General features: G+C 40.5%; 3 protein-coding genes across 3 annotated transcripts in view; 1 reads left to right on the top strand and 2 right to left on the bottom strand.

Annotated features, from left to right (window-relative positions):
• Positions 1 to 21,607, bottom strand: part of LOC311148328 (ubiquitin-conjugating enzyme E2 variant 1) — a gene marked incomplete at its 5' end in the record, with an annotated part of 53,792 nt that overhangs the window by 6,288 nt on the left and 25,897 nt on the right. The window lies entirely within an intron of this gene.
• LOC311148329 (plasmanylethanolamine desaturase 1-like) lies at positions 7,509 to 13,597 on the bottom strand. The gene is made up of 4 exons (XM_084185262.1): positions 13,305 to 13,597; positions 9,663 to 9,750; positions 9,387 to 9,488; positions 7,509 to 9,183 (listed from the first exon to the last, which is right to left on the bottom strand). Exons 2-4 carry the CDS (start codon positions 9,685 to 9,687, stop codon positions 9,062 to 9,064), a joined length of 249 nt encoding a protein of 82 aa, XP_084041388.1. The 5' UTR covers positions 9,688 to 9,750; positions 13,305 to 13,597; the 3' UTR covers positions 7,509 to 9,061.
• On the top strand, positions 16,252 to 17,867 carry LOC311147720 (CCAAT/enhancer-binding protein beta-like). The gene has a single exon (XM_084184476.1). It carries the CDS (start codon positions 16,488 to 16,490, stop codon positions 17,373 to 17,375), a length of 888 nt encoding a protein of 295 aa, XP_084040602.1. The 5' UTR covers positions 16,252 to 16,487; the 3' UTR covers positions 17,376 to 17,867.

The following is a 21,607-nucleotide window of genomic DNA, read 5'->3' as shown; positions in this document are numbered from 1 at the left end:
CCCGGGGATCGAACCCACTACCTTGGCGTTACAAGCGCCGTGCTCTACCAGCTGAGCTACAGAGGACCACCATCTAGTATAAATTCATCCACAGATCAGATTTACCCACCCCAAATCATAACCAAAAAGGCGATTAAACATATCTGATCCTGGACCAGTGGTTAGGGGCAACTTGTTCCCAACACTCAATGGGGGTCAGATATTTTTGATTTACCTAGAGACCACTGTGGTAGTTAGACAATGGCATAGCTATATTTCAAAGAAATATAATAGCATAATATTTAAAATGACTAAAACCAAATTGAAACTGTACAATTAATGGACCTACATTCATAGCGAGCTGGACACAGTCAAGAAACTAATGAAAGCTAGACAGTCAGGGAGCCTTAAATCCCCAAAACGATGGATAGAGGACTATTTTTAGCAAATGTTGACTGCGAGGAAATATAACCAATGTCGCACTACATTGGTTATATTTCCTCGCAGTCAACATTTGCTAAAAATAGTCCTCTATCCATCCGGACCTCGTTGAAGACCGAATGCACTCCCCCGGGCAAAATTAGTTAGACCATCCATGAGAACGCAGGGGTATCTTTGTTAGATATGCTTATCATGGCAATAATGAACACAATCAAGTACCATCTTGTTTTGTTTTTTTATTTAGTTTCTTTATAAATATAATATAAATTGTAACATTAGTCTTCCACATGGAAGACAACAAAGGCATTGTTTCTGATATCTAAAATTCCATCATTAGCTACTAACATCCACAAGATTCATATCAGAGAAAAGATTAGACGGATTTTGAATAATTTAAGGGCAGAATCAATCGAATAATCCAGTGCTGTTGCAAGCCATAAGTAGGCCAACAATATTGTACCAGTAAGCTAAATTTACAACAACTTATCTTGGCAGAAAAGACAAGGCCAGCTTTTGAAAAGGTCCAAGGAGCACTACAAATCTAATTTCAGACGAACATGTCAGAAACACACTTGTACACTTTCAACAAGACCTTTAGCTAAATCTATTAATGAAAAAACATTGTATTAAAGCAATTAGGTCATTAAAATAACTACTAAATCACACATTTACAGTGAGCTACAAAAGTATTGGGACAGTGACATGTTTTGGCTCTGTACTCCAGCAATACAATGACTGAGGTTAAAGTGCAGACTGTCAGCTTTAATATGAGGGTATCTGTATCCATATTGGGTGAACCGTTTAGAAATTACATCCCTTTTTGTACATAGTCCCTCCATTTTAGGGGACCAAAAGTATTCACTTACATGTGTATTAAAGTAGTCAGAAGTTAAGTATTTGGTCCCATATTCATAGCACGCATGAGTACATCAAGCTTGTGACTCTTCACATTTGTTGGATGCATTTGCTGTTTGGGTTGCGTTTCAGATAATTTTGTGCCCAATAGAAATGGTAAATAATGTATTGTCATTTTAGAGTCACTTTTATTGTAAATAATATGTTTCTAAACATTCTAAATTAATGTGGATGCTACCATGATTACGGATGATCCTGAATGAATTGTGAATAATGCTGCGTGAGAAAGTTAGACACACAAATATCATACCCCCCCAAAAAATGCTAACCTCCCCTGTTTGTTGTAATGGTGAGGTTAGCATGTCTTGGGGGTATTTGTGCGTCTGTAACTTTCTCACTCATCATTATTCACAATTCATTCAAAACTATCCGTAATGATGGTAGCATCCACATTAATGTATAAGTGTTTAGGAATAAAAAAGGACAAATATTATTTACCTTTAATTGCTATTGGGCACAATATAATCTCAAACACAACCAAAACAAACAGAAAATGCATCCAAAAGTTTGTAGAGTCACAAGCTTGATGTAATATTTGCGTGCTAGTAATATGGGACCAAATACTCAACTTTGGACCAATTTAATACACAAGAGAATTTGGGGGGACTATGTACACAAGTGCTGTAATTTCTAAACAGTTCACTCGATATAGATTAAAATACCCTCAAATTAAAGTCGACAGTCTGCACTTTAACCTCAGTCATTGTATTATTTCAAATCCAAAGTGCTAGAGTACAGAGTCAAAACTACAACTAAATTGTCACTGTCCCAATACTTTTGGAGTGCTCACTGTACATCTAGGTGATCGTTTAGTACAAACTAATACATGGCTTCATGTATTGTATCATATTACAACCCATCAGTTAGACCCTGTAACTTCAAATCTGCAATGGCATGACAAATGAAATCTTGCATATACCACATTATAAATTGATAATGAACAAATATCAGTCAAACAAGTTAAGTTTGGCATTGGTAAATAGCAACATGATCTGAAAGACTTTAAAAAACACCCACACCAGTAGAAATCCCCATTTAAACTGAAAGACGATGGCCAGAGCTTACCCATGATGTTGCACAACGATTTAAGTCAATAAGTCTTCATTTTAGTGAAAGTATGATATTTGAGCTTCAAGTGACAAATCCGAACTGCCCACTTCGTGCAAATATGTATGAATGCGGCGTCTTTTCCTATGATATGACATACAAATTATTTTCAGCCTACGTTTCAGGGCTGGGTTTTATTTGAATGTTACCACCCACCAACCAGCATGGCATAGTTTATTAAATCAGAAACAGCTGCAAAGTTATTCCACTTTGCAACTGAGATGAGCCAAACAGCTTTGTGTCCACTTGGCCGCCTGAGCCATGGAGAAAATGTAAATAGGGGGTGTACATTTTACATTTTTTTCATTTAGCAGACGCTCTTATCCAGAGCGACTTACAGTTAGTGAATACATATTTTTTTAATACTGGCCCCCCGTGGGAATCGAACCCACAACCCTGGCGTTGCAAACGCCATGCTCTATCAACTGAGCTACATCCCTGCCGGCCATTCCCTCCCCTACCCTGGACGACGCTGGGCCAATTGTGCGCCGCCCATGAGTCTCCCGGTCGCGGCCGGCTGCGACAGAGCCAGGATTCGAACCAGGATCTCTAGTGGCACAGTTAGCACTGCTATGCAGTGCCTTAGACCACTGCGCCACACTTGCGTTTTTGCACCTCCACTTTTTTTCCCCCCCTTTTCAGATAATTACCATAACCCATTGTATAATTTGTCAATGTTCCATTTTTTTTAGCTAGTCTATTAAAATGACCATTTTATAAATGGTATAATTGCGTGATATGATAGAATTTTGCAAACCCCCCCCCCCGTTTCCCCAAGAGTATGGTTTTTGACCACTGAAATGTTGCTTCACTACACGCTCCACTGCTTTGATTGGTGTAACGTTAGCTAGAAACCACAAGTGTCTATCCAGATCATAAAAAGGCACCCGCGAAAGAAAATTCAAGGAATTTATAGTTACATGTCATTTGTGGCATGCATGATCATGACCAAAGTCATTGTAGCCTTTCATTTCACTTCCCCTGTGAGAACCATGAGTACTGGCTGACTTGGCTTTGCTGTACCACAGCCAAAGCCTGCCAGCAGCCTACCTACCAAAGGTTGAACTGTCCATTACAATGTAGAAAAACGCATCAGCTATCTTTCAATAGTTCTCCGTATTACTGGAGCTTCATCTTATTATTTGTAACTACTTATATGGCCGATTTGTTTGCCGCAATTTATGGAAGATGCCAAGACTTTGGAGATAGCAATAGATGGCGAAGTCAAAGATAGGCCAGTGGTTTCCATCTGTAGCTAGATAAGGTTAGCAAGACAGCTAGATAAGGTTAGCATGCTCGCTAGTTACACTGACAGCCGTCAGTGCCCTGTTTGTTGATGTTTATCAACTCCACTTGGAAATTCCCACAGCCAATTTGTGAATATGTATAAGTAGCCTTCGTCATTCTTCGGAGGTGGAACCTAAACGTGCATTTCCTATCTTGGACAGGAAATTACGTCGTTTAAGAGGTTACAATTTCACCAATATTAAAAGCTATTTCAGTTGATCCTTTCAAACTTCTTCCCCTCAACTGAATTATTTAATAAACTAATGAAGCCGTAGTCATAATTACAGATTGATCCACTTACTATTATCCTGCTCCTACTACTATACAATAATTATTAAATATCCTCGTAATAAGCTCTGATGCTTACAAGCTACACAGGAGTCGTTAGAATGTAAGGGGTTCTTCTACATAGAAAATCATAGGAAATCCAAGGGCATAGTGTCTATAATACTGTAATAAGCTCACACCGTTGCGGTCACAAACTCCACATAGTTGTCACTGACTAGTTGGATATTAATTTCCCACTGAGCAAACAATCTGTACTTACAGCATTCATATAAATTAATCATCAGGTTTTTGCTTTGGCTGGCCTTTTTCCTTTTTTTTGACATTTGTCAATACAACTCATGAATGCAACCATTTGTCAAATTGTTTAGAAAATAAAATGGTAACACTTAATTGTGAGGCTAAATATAACATGCAGGTATAACATGAAGATAAATGAAAGTCAGATAAACAAAAATACGATTTTTGCTGGGGTCTGATGGGGTTAATTGGCAGCTAAGCGCCAATCATGTCACTAGCATACAAATAAAGACCCTCGATATTTATTGAAAAGGTGCATCACCATGTCTTTTCACAACCCTGTGAAGTTCATGATAACTTATTTAATCTGTAGCCTAATAAACTATGCATGCTTTTTCAAGTTGTAGTGGGAGGAACACACAACATAGAGTCGCATGACTGCAAATGTCTGTCGACATTTCTGAAATTACAGACTTCCTGTTTCCATCAAAGCGGTCGTGATTTTTAGATGACTTTACTCCCATAAAAACTGTGGATGGAAACATGCTTACAGGACCAGAGGTTTCACTTGCCCAGCTTTTACAATATCCTACTTATTGTAATGACCTGACTAGATCATAAAAGAACAACTGTCCAGACAGAGGATTGAGTTTACGAATGGACGGTTTATTAAACCAACTTTACACAGGCTACTGTTTGGCCGTAGCCCACGCCAAATAAATGAAAGATAACCCACAAGCCAATCGTGACCTTCTCTTGTGAAGCCCAGACGTAGAAAGAGAGAGAACAAAGGCTAAACCTGGTCTTAACTTCCAATGCTCCATCCCCCTGCCCAACCCCCCTCCACGCCACTCCGCCAGGATGCCCGGCATCAGAACATTCCAGGCATTCCCGTGATTGGCAGATAGCAGGTTGATTGACATGTCGGACCCCGCGAACACTGGGTACTGGTAGGTACAACACAACCATCTACTAGCCTAACACATAACACACAGCTGTCTGTGCGGGTCGCTACATTATATTCATAAACATTATTTAACTCTGCAGTCATTTCTGCTGACCTACAACTGAAAAATGTATGAACAGTCAGAAGAATAAGTACATTTGTTAATTTTCAGGTATAAAAGTGCTTTTGGCTTCCGAATAAAACAATATAAATCTCAGCTAGTTTAAGTTTGATACACATTTTCAAACTTCATAACTCTGAACCTTGACAATCCCACATTACAGTAAGGCCATCCAATGCTGGCCAACCTAATATTACAGCACTTAAAGTAATTATTGCGAGAACTTTAGTTGTTCAAATCAAGGACCAACTGAAAAACTACATTATTGAACAATAGCACAACTGCCCCAAAAGTCAAGTGTTCAATTACAGCAGGTTGATTTCATTCCACTATCAAGTAATTAATTAGTTAAATGAAAATAGTACGGAAAGCTGGTTATCCATCATATTGCTTGCATAAGCCAACCTATTGTGTGCATGCATGGATTCTTACAGTATATAAGTCAGTTTAAGTGACATTTAAAAAGGGAAATGTGAGCGCAGTGGGTAATTAGCATGTTTTAGCATGCATTTTTAACTATGTTCTTGTGCACAGCCTTTATTCTTCCCAAGTGGAACTATTTGCAAATACAGTATATGGGGAAATAATTTATATATGGTGAATAACATGCACACCACCACTCTCTTGTTTGTGATGAATAAAAGCCCCAGAGTTCAATTCATTATGAAAAACAACTCCCACACACATTACGTTTCTGTTGGTGACCTTTTTGAAGACAATGATACATGCAGAGGGGGATAAACGTGTGTTTATAATGAAATAAATGTCTAAGTTAGGGGAATTTTCAGAACAGACATAGCATTTCTAGCCAATCAGGCAATCTTTCAAGGTTGTTATAACATAAGCCTCAGGTTAACTATCAGTCAGACAGCATAGGTATCTGCTGTACAGTTAATTTACAACCATGGTTACTAGAGCATACACAAAGCACTTTTTCATTTTTCAGGTATTTTGCTAATTATGATGATTAATCTCTTCTGATAACTCTTCTACTGCACTCAAATAATTATTAGGCCATCATCACAGTAGCCTTAGTAACCCTTCAAATCTTGCTTGGCATGGTGGTTACACTGCAGATATCGGCAATACCACTGAAGGGTAATATTGTGTTTGACCACGTCTATGTAAACTTGGTATACAACTTCTGGGTAAAAAATAAAAAAAAGGAATGCTTTGTGTAGAAAAGATTGGCAAATTATTTGAGAATGAGTTTGTGGATATTAGCAAATTTAAGACAGAAAAAAAGTTGGAAAGAACAATCACAGAAGCATTACAAAAATAGGTTCTGCAAATTGAGAAGTGAAATGAAAGGCAAGACAGTACTGCATCTGTGATTGTTAAGGCTGTTTGAAAAAAAAACTGCACGTGACTGCTATGTCCATCCAAACAAGACAACTTGATGTAGACAAAATACAAGCCAGCACTAAGGTAAAGCAAAATTAAGAAAATATTTCAGGTAGGCGAGTGAGTTTTAACAGGCATCAACTATATGAATGGCAAATTAAGGTAATAGGCAGTCTTTGACAGGTGAAGGACACAACATACTGGGTCCAAGCCCAGTGAGATAAGTCTTTTTGTCACATTGTTTTTGAGAGGGGGGGGGACTAAGTGCTGCAAAAAAGCAAACTGTTTCCTTCAAGTATTTTTGCTTGGGATATTTAGAGTTTTCTATGAAAGGTAGTTTCTCATTTTCAGTCTTTGTAAAGTGGATGACAATTAAATGTTTGACTGTCCCTTTTGGGTACAATGGCTTCAGTGTTACACCTCAAGAAAGGTTTTGTCAAGTTAAACGTACGAGATCAGAAATATAGAGCTAGATGAGGAGTTGAGAAAGTATTGCAATGTAGTAGTGCTTTCAAATAGCAATTCCCGCTCAGATTTCCACAGTGAGTTAAGAAAACACCCCTTGACAAAACACTCCACTAATAGAACCAGACAAAATGTGCAAGGTTTAAAGCTACACTGTGTGCACAATTATTAGGCAAGTTGTATGTTTGAGGATTCATTTTATTATTGAACTACTACAGTGCTCTCGGTCAATCCAAAATGTTAATAAACTTCAAACCTGAATATTTAAAGAAAGTAAAAGTGAGGTTTTGGCTTTCTTTGGAGAATATCTATGTTGCACAATTGGGCAACTATTAGTGTGCAGAATTATTATGCAACTAAATGAAAAACGAAAAGTTCCCCATCTCACTTGTTTATTTTCATCTGTTAAAGTGAGAATAATAAACAAACAACAAATTTACAAATAAACATTAACAAAAAAAAAAAAAATCTGTGACCAATATAGCCACCCTTCTTTTCAATAACAGTCATAAGCCTTCCATCCATGGAGTGTCAGTTTATTGATCTGTTGACAATCAACTTTTTGTGCAGCAGCAACCACAGCCTCCCAGACACTGGTCAGAGAGGGGTACTGTTTTCCTTCACCGTAAATCGACAGTTTAATAAGGGACCACAAGTTCTCAATAGGGTTTAGGTCAGGTGAGGAAGGGGGCCATGTCATTATTCTTTCATCTTTAAGGCCTTTACTGGCTAGCCACGCAGTGGAGTACTTCGATGCATGCGATGGATCATTGTCCTGCATAAAAATCATGGTCTTCTTGAAAGATGCAGACTTTTTCCTGTACCACTGCTTGAAGAAAGTCTTCTAAAAACTGGCAGTAGGTTTGGGAGTTGAGTTCGAGTCCATCGTCAACCCGAAAAGGTCCAACTAGCTCATCTTTAATAATACCAGCCCATACCAATACCCCACCGCCACCTTGCTGGCGTCTGAGTCGAAGTGGAGCTCCGTGCCCGTTACTGATCCAGCCATGGGCCCATCCATCTGGTCCGTCAAGAGTCACTCTCATCTCATCAGTCCGTAAAACCTTTGAAAAATCTGCCTTCAGATATTTCTTGGCCCAGTCTTGACGTTTCAACTTATGTGTCTTGTTCAGTGGTGGTTGGGTTTCAGCCTTCCTTACCTTGGCCATGTCTGAGCACTGAACACCTTGTTCTTCTGGGCACTCCAGGTAGGTTGCAGTTCTGGAATATGACAGCACTGGAGGATAATGGGTTCCTGGTAGCTTCACGTTTGATTCTTCTCAAATCTTTGGCAGTTAACTTGCATATTTTTTTCTCAACACGGTTCTTGCGACCCTGTTGACTATTTGCAACAAAAAACTTTTGATGGTTCTGCGATCACGCCCCAATATCTTCGCAATTTCGAGAGTGCTGCATCCCTCTGAAATACTTTAAAATTTTTGACTTTTCAGAGTCAGTGAAATCTATTTTTTGGCCCATTTTGCCTGAGGAAAATAAGTTGTCTAATAATTATACACAACTTGATATAGGGTGTTGATCTCCTTAGGCCACACCCTCCCTCATTACACAAATCGAACCCACAACCCTGGCGCTTGCGGGGGACCAGTATGAAAAAAAAAAAAATGTATGCACTCACTAACTGTAAGTCACTCTGGATAAGAGCGTCTGATAAATGACTATAATGTAAATACACATCACCTGATATGCTTAAATCCAATAAGCATTCCAGTTTATACAGCTTGGAGTTGGGAAATATGCATAATAATGATATGGTCAAAATACTGACTTGCCTAATAATTGTGCACACAGTGTATATGGCATCTCTTAAACCAAACCCTTGGTAAGGTTTGTGTCTCCTATCGATTACAGCTGGAGTTAGGCGAGGAGACTGATTACTCCTTTTGAGGTAGGGGTGCAACCAGTCTGCATGGTTACTTGGTTTTGTGGGCCCATTTCTGGTCATCAGACCTGGGCTTCTCCCCAGTCACACTCTGGATCAGATCCTCAAGCTTAGACCAGAACCCCACGTTCTCCAGGGGATAGTTCAGCCAGCCTGGGGAGAAAAAAACCATAATGTCAACTCAACATAGTCTTATGAACTCGTTATCTCACATTTGATCTGTATAGATTTTACAGCAAATACCATTTTCTCTTGTGACGGATATCAGTAAAGCCTCGGACACATAGGGAAAAAGATGGTTGGCCGCTGATACACATACTGTAACACACACAAAGCCCATACCCAGAAGCACTGACCTGTGGTGATGCAGAAATATGTCTTGTGGGGGGAAACGTGATGGATGCAATGGTGTTTGCGGGGCAGGATGATGTGGCAGTTCTGTAGAAAGACCACCCAGCCTGGCAGCCCAAAGTATGTGTGTAAGCAAGAATCTTGTCAATCAATGCACATGAGATGTAAGCCTATTCTAAATGACACTTCACAGAGAACAGATAGGCCACTGGGACGGCCAGGGACAAGTGGGGACAGAGGAAGAGTCAGAATAGATAGGCCAATGCATCAGCGGTGCTTACCAATGCCCAAAAGGATGTACCACATATGACCCAGGTGGAAGTTAGCAAGGAGGTAACATAAGTTGACATCTTTCCTGACATCTTTTTCCTGTGGAGACCAACAAAGACAAATTCCATGGTTAAAGAACTTTCAAGCTAATAGGATAGGGCTGCATCTTCAACTTAGTTAGACAATATTATGTCCAGTGATATAACCTTCCTCAATCAAAGAAAAGATTGGATACCTGCACCCTTGAATGTTGCTGCCATTTTATTGCGCAACGTTTCGACCCAAAGGTCTTCAACAGTATGCGTGGATCTCCTTTCATTACATGTTGTACCCTGTAAGTTACTGGATATGCAGTCACTACTTCTAAACTGATAGATAACCTTAGATGGCTTTCATACACTACATGCTTTGTGGTTGTGGCTATTGATCTGAATGAAAAGTAGCTGGGGCCAGAAATAAAAATGTCAGATTCTTACAGCTACAGACAGTTAAAGGCCAAGCAGCCTTATGGCTCTACATCCCAGGCAGGCGAACGCTGCAAAGTTGGTTAGTTAGTCTCTTTACTCCAGGGCGGAGGAGGCTCAGCCCCACATAAACACGCTGGACCAGAGCTAATGAGGAGCTTGCCTGATAAATCAGACTTTTATACCAATACTTAATATACAGTCTGAAACATAGCAATGCAAAATCGTTACGTTTTTCCTACAAGCCAGAATGTTTAATAAAATTACATTTGAACTTACTCTAATGGTTGTCTGTGCGGTTGGTCCTTCAGCCGCTCAAAATTTGAGACAGAATATCCACAGGAAAGTTCTGTTTACCTAACTTTTTAGAGCGACGGTACTGCCATTGAAATTAATGTCACCTGGCATATGCGCAAAACCATGTAAACACCTGCAGACTTCGATTACGTACTTCCGTCTTATGCACGTGCCTTTGGTCACGAGCAAACAAATCTTGATTACCACACACAGAGACCAGCGTTTTTGAAGTCGGGTTAATAATACCGGATATTGTCTCATATTTCGACCAAATGAAGGACCAACACCATTGACAACCAGCAGAGTACATTCAAATTAAGTTTATTCAACATTCTGACTTGTAAAGGGACTGCTTGAAATTTTCTAAATGTAAATGTGTGTGGTGTTGCCTACATAATTTGAAGGCATCACCACGTTTCGTGCCTAGTGACCACCTCCCCTCCAGGTGAAGTTCAAATCAATCCGACATAGCAGCAGCATTCTGGTCATACAGTGAGGGAAAAAAGTATTTGATCCCCTGCTGATTTTGTACGTTTGCCCACTGACAAAGACATGATCAGTCTATAATTTTAATGGTAGGTTTATTTGAACAGTGAGAGACAGAATAACAAACAAATCCAGAAAAACGCATGTCAAAAATGTTCTAAATTTAATTGCATTTTAATGAGGGAAATAAGTATTTGACCCCCTCTCAAATCAGAAAGATTTCTGGCTCCCAGGTGTCTTTTATACAGGTAACGAGCTGAGATCAGGAGCACACTCTTAAAGGGAGTGCTCCTTATCTCAGTTTGTTACCTGTATAAAAGTCACCTGTCCACAGAAGCAATCAATCAGATTCCAAACTCTCCACCATGGCCAAGACCAAAGAGCTCTCCAAGGATGTCAGGGACAAGATTGTAGACCTACACAAGGCTGGAATGGGCTATAAGACCATCGCCAAGCAGCTTGGTGAGAAGGTGACAACAGTTGGTGCAATTATTCGCAAATGGAAGAAACACAAAAGAACTGTCAATCTCCCTCAGCCTGGGGGTCCATGCAAGATCTCACCTCGTGGAGTTGCAATGATCATGAGAACGGTGAGGAGTCAGCCCAGAACTACACGGGAGGATCTTGTCAGTGATCTCAAGGCAGCTGGGACCATAGTCACCAAGAAAACAATTGGTAACACACTACGCCGTGAAGGACTGAAATCCTGCAGCGCCCGCAAGGTCCCCCTGCTCAAGAAAGCACATATACAGGGCCGTCTGAAGTTTGCCAATGAACATCTGAATGATTCAGAGGAGAACTGGGTGAAAGTGTTGTGGTCAGATGAAACCAAAATCGAGCTCTTTGGCATCAACTCAACTCGCCGTGTTTGGAGGAGGAGGAATGCTGCCTATGACCCCAAGAACACCATCCCCACCGTCAAACATGGAGGTGGAAACATTATGCTTTGGGGGTGTTTTTCTGCTAAGGGGACAGGACAACTTCACCGCATCAAAGGGACGATGGACAGGGCCATGTACCGTCAAATCTTGGGTGAGAACCTCCTTCCCTCAGCCAGGGCATTGAAAATGGGTCGTGGATGGGTATTCCAGTATGACAATGACCCAAAACACACAGCCAAGGCAACAAAGGAGTGGCTCAAGAAGAAGCACATTAAGGTCCTGGAGTGGCCTAGCCAGTCTCCAGACCTTAATCCCATAGAAAATCTGTGGAGGGAGCTGAAGGTTCGAGTTGCCAAACGTCAGCCTCGAAACCTTAATGACTTGGAGAAGATCTGCAAAGAGGAGTGGAACAAAATCCCTCCTGAGATGTGTGCAAACCTGGTGGCCAACTACAAGAAACGTCTGACCTCTGTGATTGCCAACAAGGGTTTTGCCACCAAGTACTAAGTCATGTTTTGCAGAGGGGTCAAATACTTACTTCACTCATTAAAATGCAAATCAATTTATAACATTTTTGACATGCGTTTTTCTGGATTTTTTTGTTGTTATTCTGTCTCTCACTGTTCAAATAAACCTACCATTAAAATTATAGACTGATCATGTATTTGTCAGTGGGCAAACGTACAAAATCAGCAGGGGATCAAATACTTCTTTCCCTCACTGTATGTGGAATGTTAGAGCCAGGACACAGCAGCATTCTGGTCATATGTTGAATGTTAGAGACAGGACACAGCAGCACCTTTGCATTCAGTGTCTTTCAATAAGAGTCAAGCAAAAAAAGAAAAACCTGTCAAAAGCATCAAGTACAAAAGGCAACATGCAAATTAGCCTGCAACAGATTTAAAGGATGACATGCTCAAATGGTACAGTAATTTGTCATAGGCTAGTTGTCGTGAATCCTTTTGAAATACTTTGTGTAGCCAGATCAACTCTAGTCACTGTTAACGCACCACTAACTTATGATGACTGAGCTTTGGTCCACTTGAGTCCATTCCTGACACCATGGCCTTTTCTCAATTGCATAGTCCTCTCTCCTCGTCTCCTTCTCAAAACCAATTGGGTGAGAAAGCCAGAGGTCCCTCCCCTCTGACCTTTCCCTAATGGGTTTTGAGAATGAGGCGAGGAGAGAGGACTATGCAATTGAGAAAAGGCCCATGCACTTAGTAATTAGGGCATATTGCTTTGAAAGGTCAACAAGCCCCTCCCAGTGTGCGTTTGGCGCTTTGTGTGTAGGCCTATGGCTTTTACAGCATAGTTTGTTGAAATGTAATTTCTGTATTCCGAAATTATCCCTGTACAGAAAATACTAGTAGGCCTATTCATATGCCTAACTTATTTCTCGTGATCCTAATTAGTAAAATCCTGAAGCTTAAATTGGCTAATCGATATGTAAGAGGAAGCATAGTAAATGTAGTAGGCTACGACATTCCCGAGTGGCGTTGACAATAGAGAACTGTTACCTCACCTGTTGGGACCCCACCGCGCCGTACCCCGAGCCGGTCCATTTGGCTCTGTGCTCTGTAAATCTTGTCCACACCCGTTTTCGTTTACCATTCTCGCCATGTTCCACTCTTGGTTCAACCGCTTTCCACAGTCAGGAAACCAACAAATGCAGAAACTACTCAGCACAAGAAACTCGTCTTTACGAAAGATAGGGCGCGCTCTTTTTGCAAGCCTCGTGCTTCTGGCAAAGGTGTACGCCGCGGTGCTCATGAATTTGAGATCTAGCTCGGCCTGCTCTGGTAAGAATCGGGCTATTCCGTGGTGCAAATCATGCGCGCTTTTTATTCTGCCATAAAACGACATTGCTTTTCTAACCCTATCACATTGCGCTTGCAATCTAAAGCAGCCAATTGTTGAGTCGTACATAGTTCCATAACCACACGAATAACCAATTAGGTAGTGAGGAGAACGAATGCATTTCCTGACCCCACCTATGAGTGGCCAATCAGAGCATTTGGGTTTGACCGTTTAGGAACGTCGGACAGTTTTTGTTCCATGTTCTATCTACCTGGTAATGGTAGGCAAACATTACGCTCAATTAGAAGAGATAGGCCTTTAATTTAAAGGCATGTCACAGATGTTGAAATTACGATTATGGTTAGGGAAAAACACTATGGTTGTATACTTTTTACAATTTCATTATTTCATGTAATTCTCACTGAACTGTGTTAGGCCTATTTGAGATCATAAATGAAACCATTATCACAATAGATAATTTTGGGGGAAACTACTGGGGTGAGTGACCAAAAAAATTAATAAATCACAAGCAACGTAAGCTTTACAAACCCTAGTAGGCGGAGATCAAGTGAAGTTTAGTCATGAGTGAATTGTTGTTTACAATACCCATAGATGGCAGTGTAGACTAATTATCATTTTACACTCTGCCCTAAATGTGTGATTTCATAAAATCATAAAATCGTTTCTACAAATTGTTTCAAATCTACAGTTGCAAAAACTTTATCTGTGAGTAAGGCCATATGTGGCCTATTCCTAAATGCAGACAGCCATATACATTTTTAGATGCACATGGTCAATTACAAGAGCTTGTCACTTTAAATAAGTTTAAAGCTAAGTTAAACACTATGACCTGGGGGGCTGTCAAGGTTTTGACCCCTAGTTTCAACACACATTCACAATGTGTAAATTTATGTTTTTTAAACTGTAGTGCTATGTTGTAAATGTGTCTGCAACTTTGTGTGCTGCTATTTTGGCCAGGTCTCAATGAGACTAACCTGGTAACATAAAGGTAAAATAAAAATAGGTACTACATCTTCCTTGTCATGGAGAGCATTGTGGAATTAAATGTAATTAAAACTTTCTATGACAGATCCTCACATCCCTCCTCTGATCCTGTTACCCATGTAGGCCACAATGTAGTGTCTTTAGAATATAATAGAATGCCCTCAATGCCTTTACAGTTTATATAATAGAATGCACTCAATGCCATTACATATTATAATTAGGCTATTACTACAGCAGACCTGGGTTCAAATACTATTCAGGGTATTTCAATTACTTTCAAAGACATTTCGAAGTATACTGAACAAAAATATAAACTCAACATGCAACAATTTCAATGATTTTACTGAGTTGCAGTTCATATAAGGAAATCAGTCAATTGAAATAAATTCATTAGGCCCTAATCTATGGATTTCACATGACTGGGCAGGGGTGCAGTCATGGGTGGGCCTGGGAGGTCATAGGCCCACCCACTTGGGAGCCAGGCTCACCACTGGAGAGCCAGGCCCAGCCAATCAGACCGAGTTTTTCCCCACAAAAGGGCTTTATTACAGATAGAAATACTCCTCATTTTCATCAGCTGTCAGGGTTGCTGGTCTCAGACGATCCCGCAGGTGAAGAAGCCGGATGTGGAGGTCCTGGGCTGGCGTGGTTACACGTGGTCTGCGGTTGTGAGGCCAGTTGGACGTACTGCCAAATTCTCTAAAATGATGTTGGAGGAGGCTTATGGTAGAGAAATGAACATTAAATTCTCTGGCAACCGCTCTGGTGGACATTTTAGGAAAATAGTTTCAAAAAGTAGGCTTTTTATAGGAAATTATTTGATTCGGCCACATTTTTTGAAAAATACTAAAATACACAGCAAATAAATATTTCAAATACAAATACTCAAATATACATATATTTGAACCGAGCTCTGTAGGCTATTACTTTAGGCCTATTCTACTAGTATAGGCTAGTTGTGAACTTCTGCCTTTCAAAGGTCCACCTCTTAAAATTAAAATTCAGAGCATAGAGGGCTTGGCCAAAAGTGGCCAAAGGTGTGCTTCCTTATGATACTGAATGGTCAGGTAGCGCAGCCTGGTCACATAGACTAAACGTAACATAGTAAACGTAAATCCGGAACACTCAAATTAGTACGGTATGTTACATTTGTTATGGTTACATAAAACAGAAGGTTACTTAAGGGGGGGTGCTGGAAAAAAAGTTTTTGCCCGTGATGGAAATGGCTAGATCAGTCTGCTAATATGTGAAAAACATTTTGGTATTAATATTTGTTTTCTTCCGATTCTTCAGTGGGTGCTGCAGCACGCTCAGCACCTCTACTTCCCGCTGCCATGATCATGTCTATGCTAATATGGAAATAATTTGTTAGCTAGCCTAGCAAACCAACATCTGTAACTATGTATTTGAGAGACAAGTGCTCATTGTGCAAATGTACTTATGTTTTCAATAAACATTTGGAGACAAAATATAGTTTACATGTTGTCAACAGTCTACTCCAACCTCCTCTGTTTTGCCCCATAGTTGTGGAGACATCAGTTTTGTTGCTAAACAACCAACCAGTCTACGAAATCAAGTGGGAACAGGTTATGGGTAGATAGAGCAGGACTTATCACACTAGCTCCACCCATTCGGGTTTCACAGTATACTATATATAAACCGTTCCTAGACTCTCACTGCTGCAATACACATCAACTTTACTCGTCACGGAGGTGACATTTACAACGACTTGCTGCTGAGTTCAAGTTTCTTGTTTTCTTCAATAACTGAATATTGTCACATTGACATTTAGTCGTGTGCCAAGATACTTGAGTGTTTTCAGCCAGCATTACGCGCGTAGCCAATACCTCGGGCGTCTGCCCCAGATTTCAATGTTCCCGCAATTCGGCGGGTGTTAAGATCCATGGAAGTGGCCGGCTTCTACGACGGGGATTGCTTTGCTTTCCAGAGTAGAAACAGCATTATCAGTCCCATTTGCGACAACAGCACTTGCAAGCAGCGCATTGACGGCTCAATGACGGAGCTTGGCATAGCCGAGCACGAGAAAGCGATTGATTTCAGCGACTACTTGGATCCAGCTGCTGCGCACTGTCAACAACTGGCAACACATAACGAAACTCAGCAGAGAGGGGGAGGCGTATTCGCTAGTTTCCTTGCCGAGGAAAGCAGGATAAAGAGACTTTCATCATTACAGCAAAACTACAGAAACTACATCTCTCTCAACGAGCGTGAGACGAGTGCGCACGCCAACCCAAGGGAGCCATACGTCCTGGGTTATCCTGAACTGCAGGAGACCCGTGTGGACACCGTGTTCAGCCCCGAGTTTCTTGGGAACCACTTTAAAACCGGTGAAAGAGACGAGCTTCAAGAGGACCGAAAAATGGACAACAACGGTTCATCTGGCTATGACATGAGGTATCTTCATTACCAGTCGACTCCAAGTGGCAGCCTTGGTAACATTTCCACTGCGTCCTCTTCTTCCTCAAGTCCACCGGCCACACCTGCCACGCCAGGTAAAGGCAGGTCGCCTTTGCAGGGCGAGAAAATGTCATCTGGTGGCAAGGGGAAGAAGCGACTGGAAAAGGACAGTGAGGAATATAGGCAGCGGCGGGAGAGAAACAACCTTGCGGTTAGAAAGAGCAGGGATAAAGCCAAAATGCGCAATACGGAGACGCAACACAAAGTGCTGGAACTGGCCGCAGAGAATGACCGTTTACAAAAACGCGTGGAGCAGCTGTCAAGAGAGCTTGCCACCCTGCGTAACTTGCTCTCTGCCACCGGTCAGTGTTAGCCACAGAGTGCCCACACACCTCTCACTGGAAAACGGTACTTGATCAGGCACGGACTTAAAAACCCATTTATCGCGGTGGCATACATGTGAAAAAGTTATTCCAAGATGTTACGTTTGTGTACAGTATCTATAGATGGAAAATCCACCAACAGTTTACAAGTTGTGATTGAGTACAGAAGGTGCAATGAATGTGCAACTAATCATGATTCTTGACATGTCGCCTTCATTCTGTCTTTACAATTTTGTGTATGCAGTATTTCTGTAGGGTTTTGCATTTTATATTGAATATGGGTAAATATTCTGTTATTTAAAAATGTCCTTTCCTTATCTGGAGCAATGGTTGTCAAGAGAAGAGTTGTAGCCCACTGCAGATGTATGATGCAACTCTTTGCAACAGTATTGGCAATGAATGAAGTAATCTCTTAATATGATGAAAATGTACAAATGGTACTTGATATTTTATTGAATTAAACAATTTATACTTTGATATTATTCATTTGTATGTTGTTTATTTGTGAGATGGTAAAAAGGGGGTAGATCACCTGACTGGTTTATTCCTCTCTCTCTTTCACACACAGAATGAAATAGAACATGTATGTATCTCTTCACTCACGTATATGTGTAAGAATTCAAGGTATAAATAACTAAAGAAATACAATTATCATAGGTGTACATAAGCTCAAACTTAAAGGTCCAATGGAGTTTATGTCAATATCAAATCAGTTCTGGGTAACAGTTAAGTACCATACTGTGATCGTTTTCAATTAAAATGGTCAAAAAGAAACAAAAATAGCTTCTTAGCAAATGGCAATTTCTCAAGCAAGAATTTTACTACAACTGTCTGGGAGTGGTCAGAGTGGGGAGGGGAAAACGAAAAACTAGCTGTTATTTGCAGAGTGGTTTGGAACTCTCTTATTGGTCTATTAACTAATTTATAGCCTGGTGATGTCACCAGGCAGGCCAAAACTCCATCCCACCACTATTTCCCAGTATTATTTTAACCTCATAGTGTGGAAATATATATAAAACACAGGAAAATCAGGTTACATTTAGGCCTATCTCTTATTTTAGACCCATGGGCAACTGATTTGGAATATGATGACTAATTTGCATTTAATGATAGTTATTAAAAATGATAAGTTATGATATTGTGTGATTTGGAATATGATTTGAAATATGATTATGATTTGGAATATGATGACACATTTTCATCTAATGATAGTTATTCAAAATGATAAGTTATAATATTGAGAACCTAAAATACCAGTATTACTACATTTTTTACATTTTAGTCATTTAGCAGACGCTCTTATCCAGAGCGACTTACAGGAGCAATTAGGGTTAAGTGCCTTGCTTAAGGGCACATCGACAGATTTTTCACCTAGTCGGCTCGGGGATTAGAACCAGCGACCTTTCAGTTACTGGCACAACGCTCTTACCCACTAAGCTACCTGCCGCCCTGAATCACACTACAGTGTGATTCAGTAAAACAAATAATATTTCAACAGCAGTGTATTGGTGAAAGAAGACATACTAACTGAGCCTTTTTTACCCAACTAGCAAATGTCACCATTATCTTAAGCACACACCTCAGTCAATAGTCTGGTGGGTCCACTGACCCACAGAGGGGTTCAAGGCCTCACAGGCCAAGATTAATCAGCAACTAACCTTTTGCCCAAACACACCACCACAGTCCTGCAAACAGTTTTTGTTTTTTAAACGTGTATAACCTGCCAGCCTCAAATATGAAGTGGCATACTTTAGTATTTAGCCTATGAGATGTGCTGAAGAGAAGAGTGATTTTGGATGTGGAACAGATTCTCTTTGATTACCTATCATCCAACGAAGGTCCAGTTTGTTCAGTAAGTTTGACAAAATAGCTTCCAACACTCAACTCAGCAAATTGGATCTAGTCTATCACAGTGCCATCGGTTTTGTCACCAAAGCCCCATATACTACCCACCATTGTGACCTGTACGCTCTCGTTGGCTGGCCCTCACTACATATTCGTCGCCAAACCCACTGGCTCCAGGTCATCTATAAATCACTTCTAGGCAAATCCCTGCCTTATCTTAGCTCATTGGTCACTATAGCAACACCCACCCGTAGTATGCGCTCCAGCAGGTATATCTCACTGGTCATCCCCAAAGCCAACACCTCCTTTGGCCGCCATTCCTTCCAGTTCTCTGCTGCAAATTACTGGAACGAACTACAAAAATCTCTGAAGCTGGAGACACTTAACTCCCTCATTAACTTTAAGCATCAGTTGTCAGAGCAGCTTACCGATCACTGTACCTGTACACAGCCCATCTGTAATTAGCCCACCCAGCTACCTCATCCCCATATTGTTATTTACATTGTTATTTATTTTGCTAATTTGCACCCTAGTATCTCTATTTGCACATCATCTTCTGCACATCTATCACTCCAGTGTTAATACTAAATTGTAATTATTTTGCCCTATGGCCTATTTATTGCCTTACCTCCATAAAATTACTACATTTGCACACACTGTATATAGATTCTATTTTCTATTGTGTTATTGACTGTACGTTTTGTTTATTCCATATGTAACTCTGTGGGTTTTTTTTTATCGCACTGCTTTGCTTTATCTTGGCCAGGTCGCAGTTGTAAATGAGAACTTGTTCTCAACTGGCTTACCTGGTTAAATAAAGGTAACTGGTCAAGTATACCAAGTTGCTACCATTTCTACACATGAATGCAAGGCAGTGGAAATGACTGAATATACTATTAAACTTGCCCATCAAGAGTTACCCTGATAATAGGACAGGAGAGAACCAGCACCCAATAGCTCCAAGTACATTTTGACAATGTTATCCTTTCTTGTAACACATAAAAGATACAAGAAAGGATGAAAAATACAATGTTTTGAACATAGTGAATTTCACAACACAACTTCCCATAATGGAAACAGAGTATATTGCTCAACGACATCTTCCTGTTCCATCCGTGAATTCAAATGTCACACCCAATAAAAACAATGCTCTACGCACTTACAAGACAAATCTAGCAATAGGTTGAAATAGGGATAGTTCACCCAAATTATATTGTACAAATCAAATCTTCTTTGCCACATGCGCCGAATACAACAGGTGAATACCTTACAGTGAAATGCTTACTTACAAGCCCTTAACCAACAATGCAGTTTCTAAGAAAAAAAAAAAAAGTGTTAAGTAAAAAATAGATAAGTAAAAAATAAAAATAGCAAATAATTAAAGTGCAAATAGTCCGTGTAGCCATGATTAGCTGTTCAGGAGTCTTATGGCTTGGGGGTAAAGGCTGTTAAGAAGCCTTTTGGACCTAGACTTGGCGCTCCGGTACCGCTTGCCGTGCGGTAGCAGAGAGAACAGTCTATGACTAGGGTGGCTGGAGTCTTTGACAATTTTTAGGGCCTTCCTCTGACACCGCCTGGTATAGAGGTCCTGGATGGCAGGAAGCTTGGCCCCAGTGATGTACTGGGCCGTACGCACTACCCTCTGTAGTGCCTTGCGGTCGGAGGCTGAGCAGTTGCCATACCAGGCGGTGATGCAACCAGTCAGGATGCTCTCTATTTGATTGTTTCCTAAAAAGTAGTGTATACTGTATTATCTTGGTTGTGTTTGTTAATAATGAGAGTAGTGCTGGACCTCTGTTGGCATGCTCTGTATAACAGACCAAAATCACAAACAAGCTGTTTCAAATCAAGCTGTGTAGCAGCATGATACACTTCCCAGTATACACTGTGATGTTGTTTTTGTTTTTGTTGTTATTGATGTTTTGTTGTTTTTTATGTTGTTGTTGGAAATGGTGAGAGTTTTACCGTCAGTGTAAATGAACCTCTGTTCTTTATGCTCCACATTCAACAGTAAAAACCTTAAATGTAAGCTGAACTTTCTCTTTAGGAACAATACTTTTTTTTCATTTCAGGCTAGAAAATACCTTGTTGAAGCCAAATACTATCAAACTTGCCCATCAAGAGTTACCCTGATAATAGGACAGGAGAGAACCCTTTTTTTTGCCTTTATTGGACTATGGTGATATTCTGTACATGAATGCCCCGGGGTCTTACCTGCACACACTAGACCAGTTGTTCCCAAACTGTGGCATAAGGGGTCGGCAGGTAGGGTGCAGAGAGGTAGGAGGAGAACTCAGTTGGGGTTTCAACTTATTCTTGAAAGTTGTAATAGTAGAATGCACAAGGTGCAATTTCGAAGTTGGTAGTGCATTAGCAG

Source organism: Coregonus lavaretus, assembly GCF_964263955.1.
Source record: "Coregonus lavaretus genome assembly, chromosome: 20".
NCBI lineage: Eukaryota > Metazoa > Chordata > Actinopteri > Salmoniformes > Salmonidae > Coregonus > Coregonus lavaretus.
The sequence above is the reverse complement of the archived record's forward strand: the minus strand, read 5'-3'. Positions and strand labels throughout refer to the sequence as shown.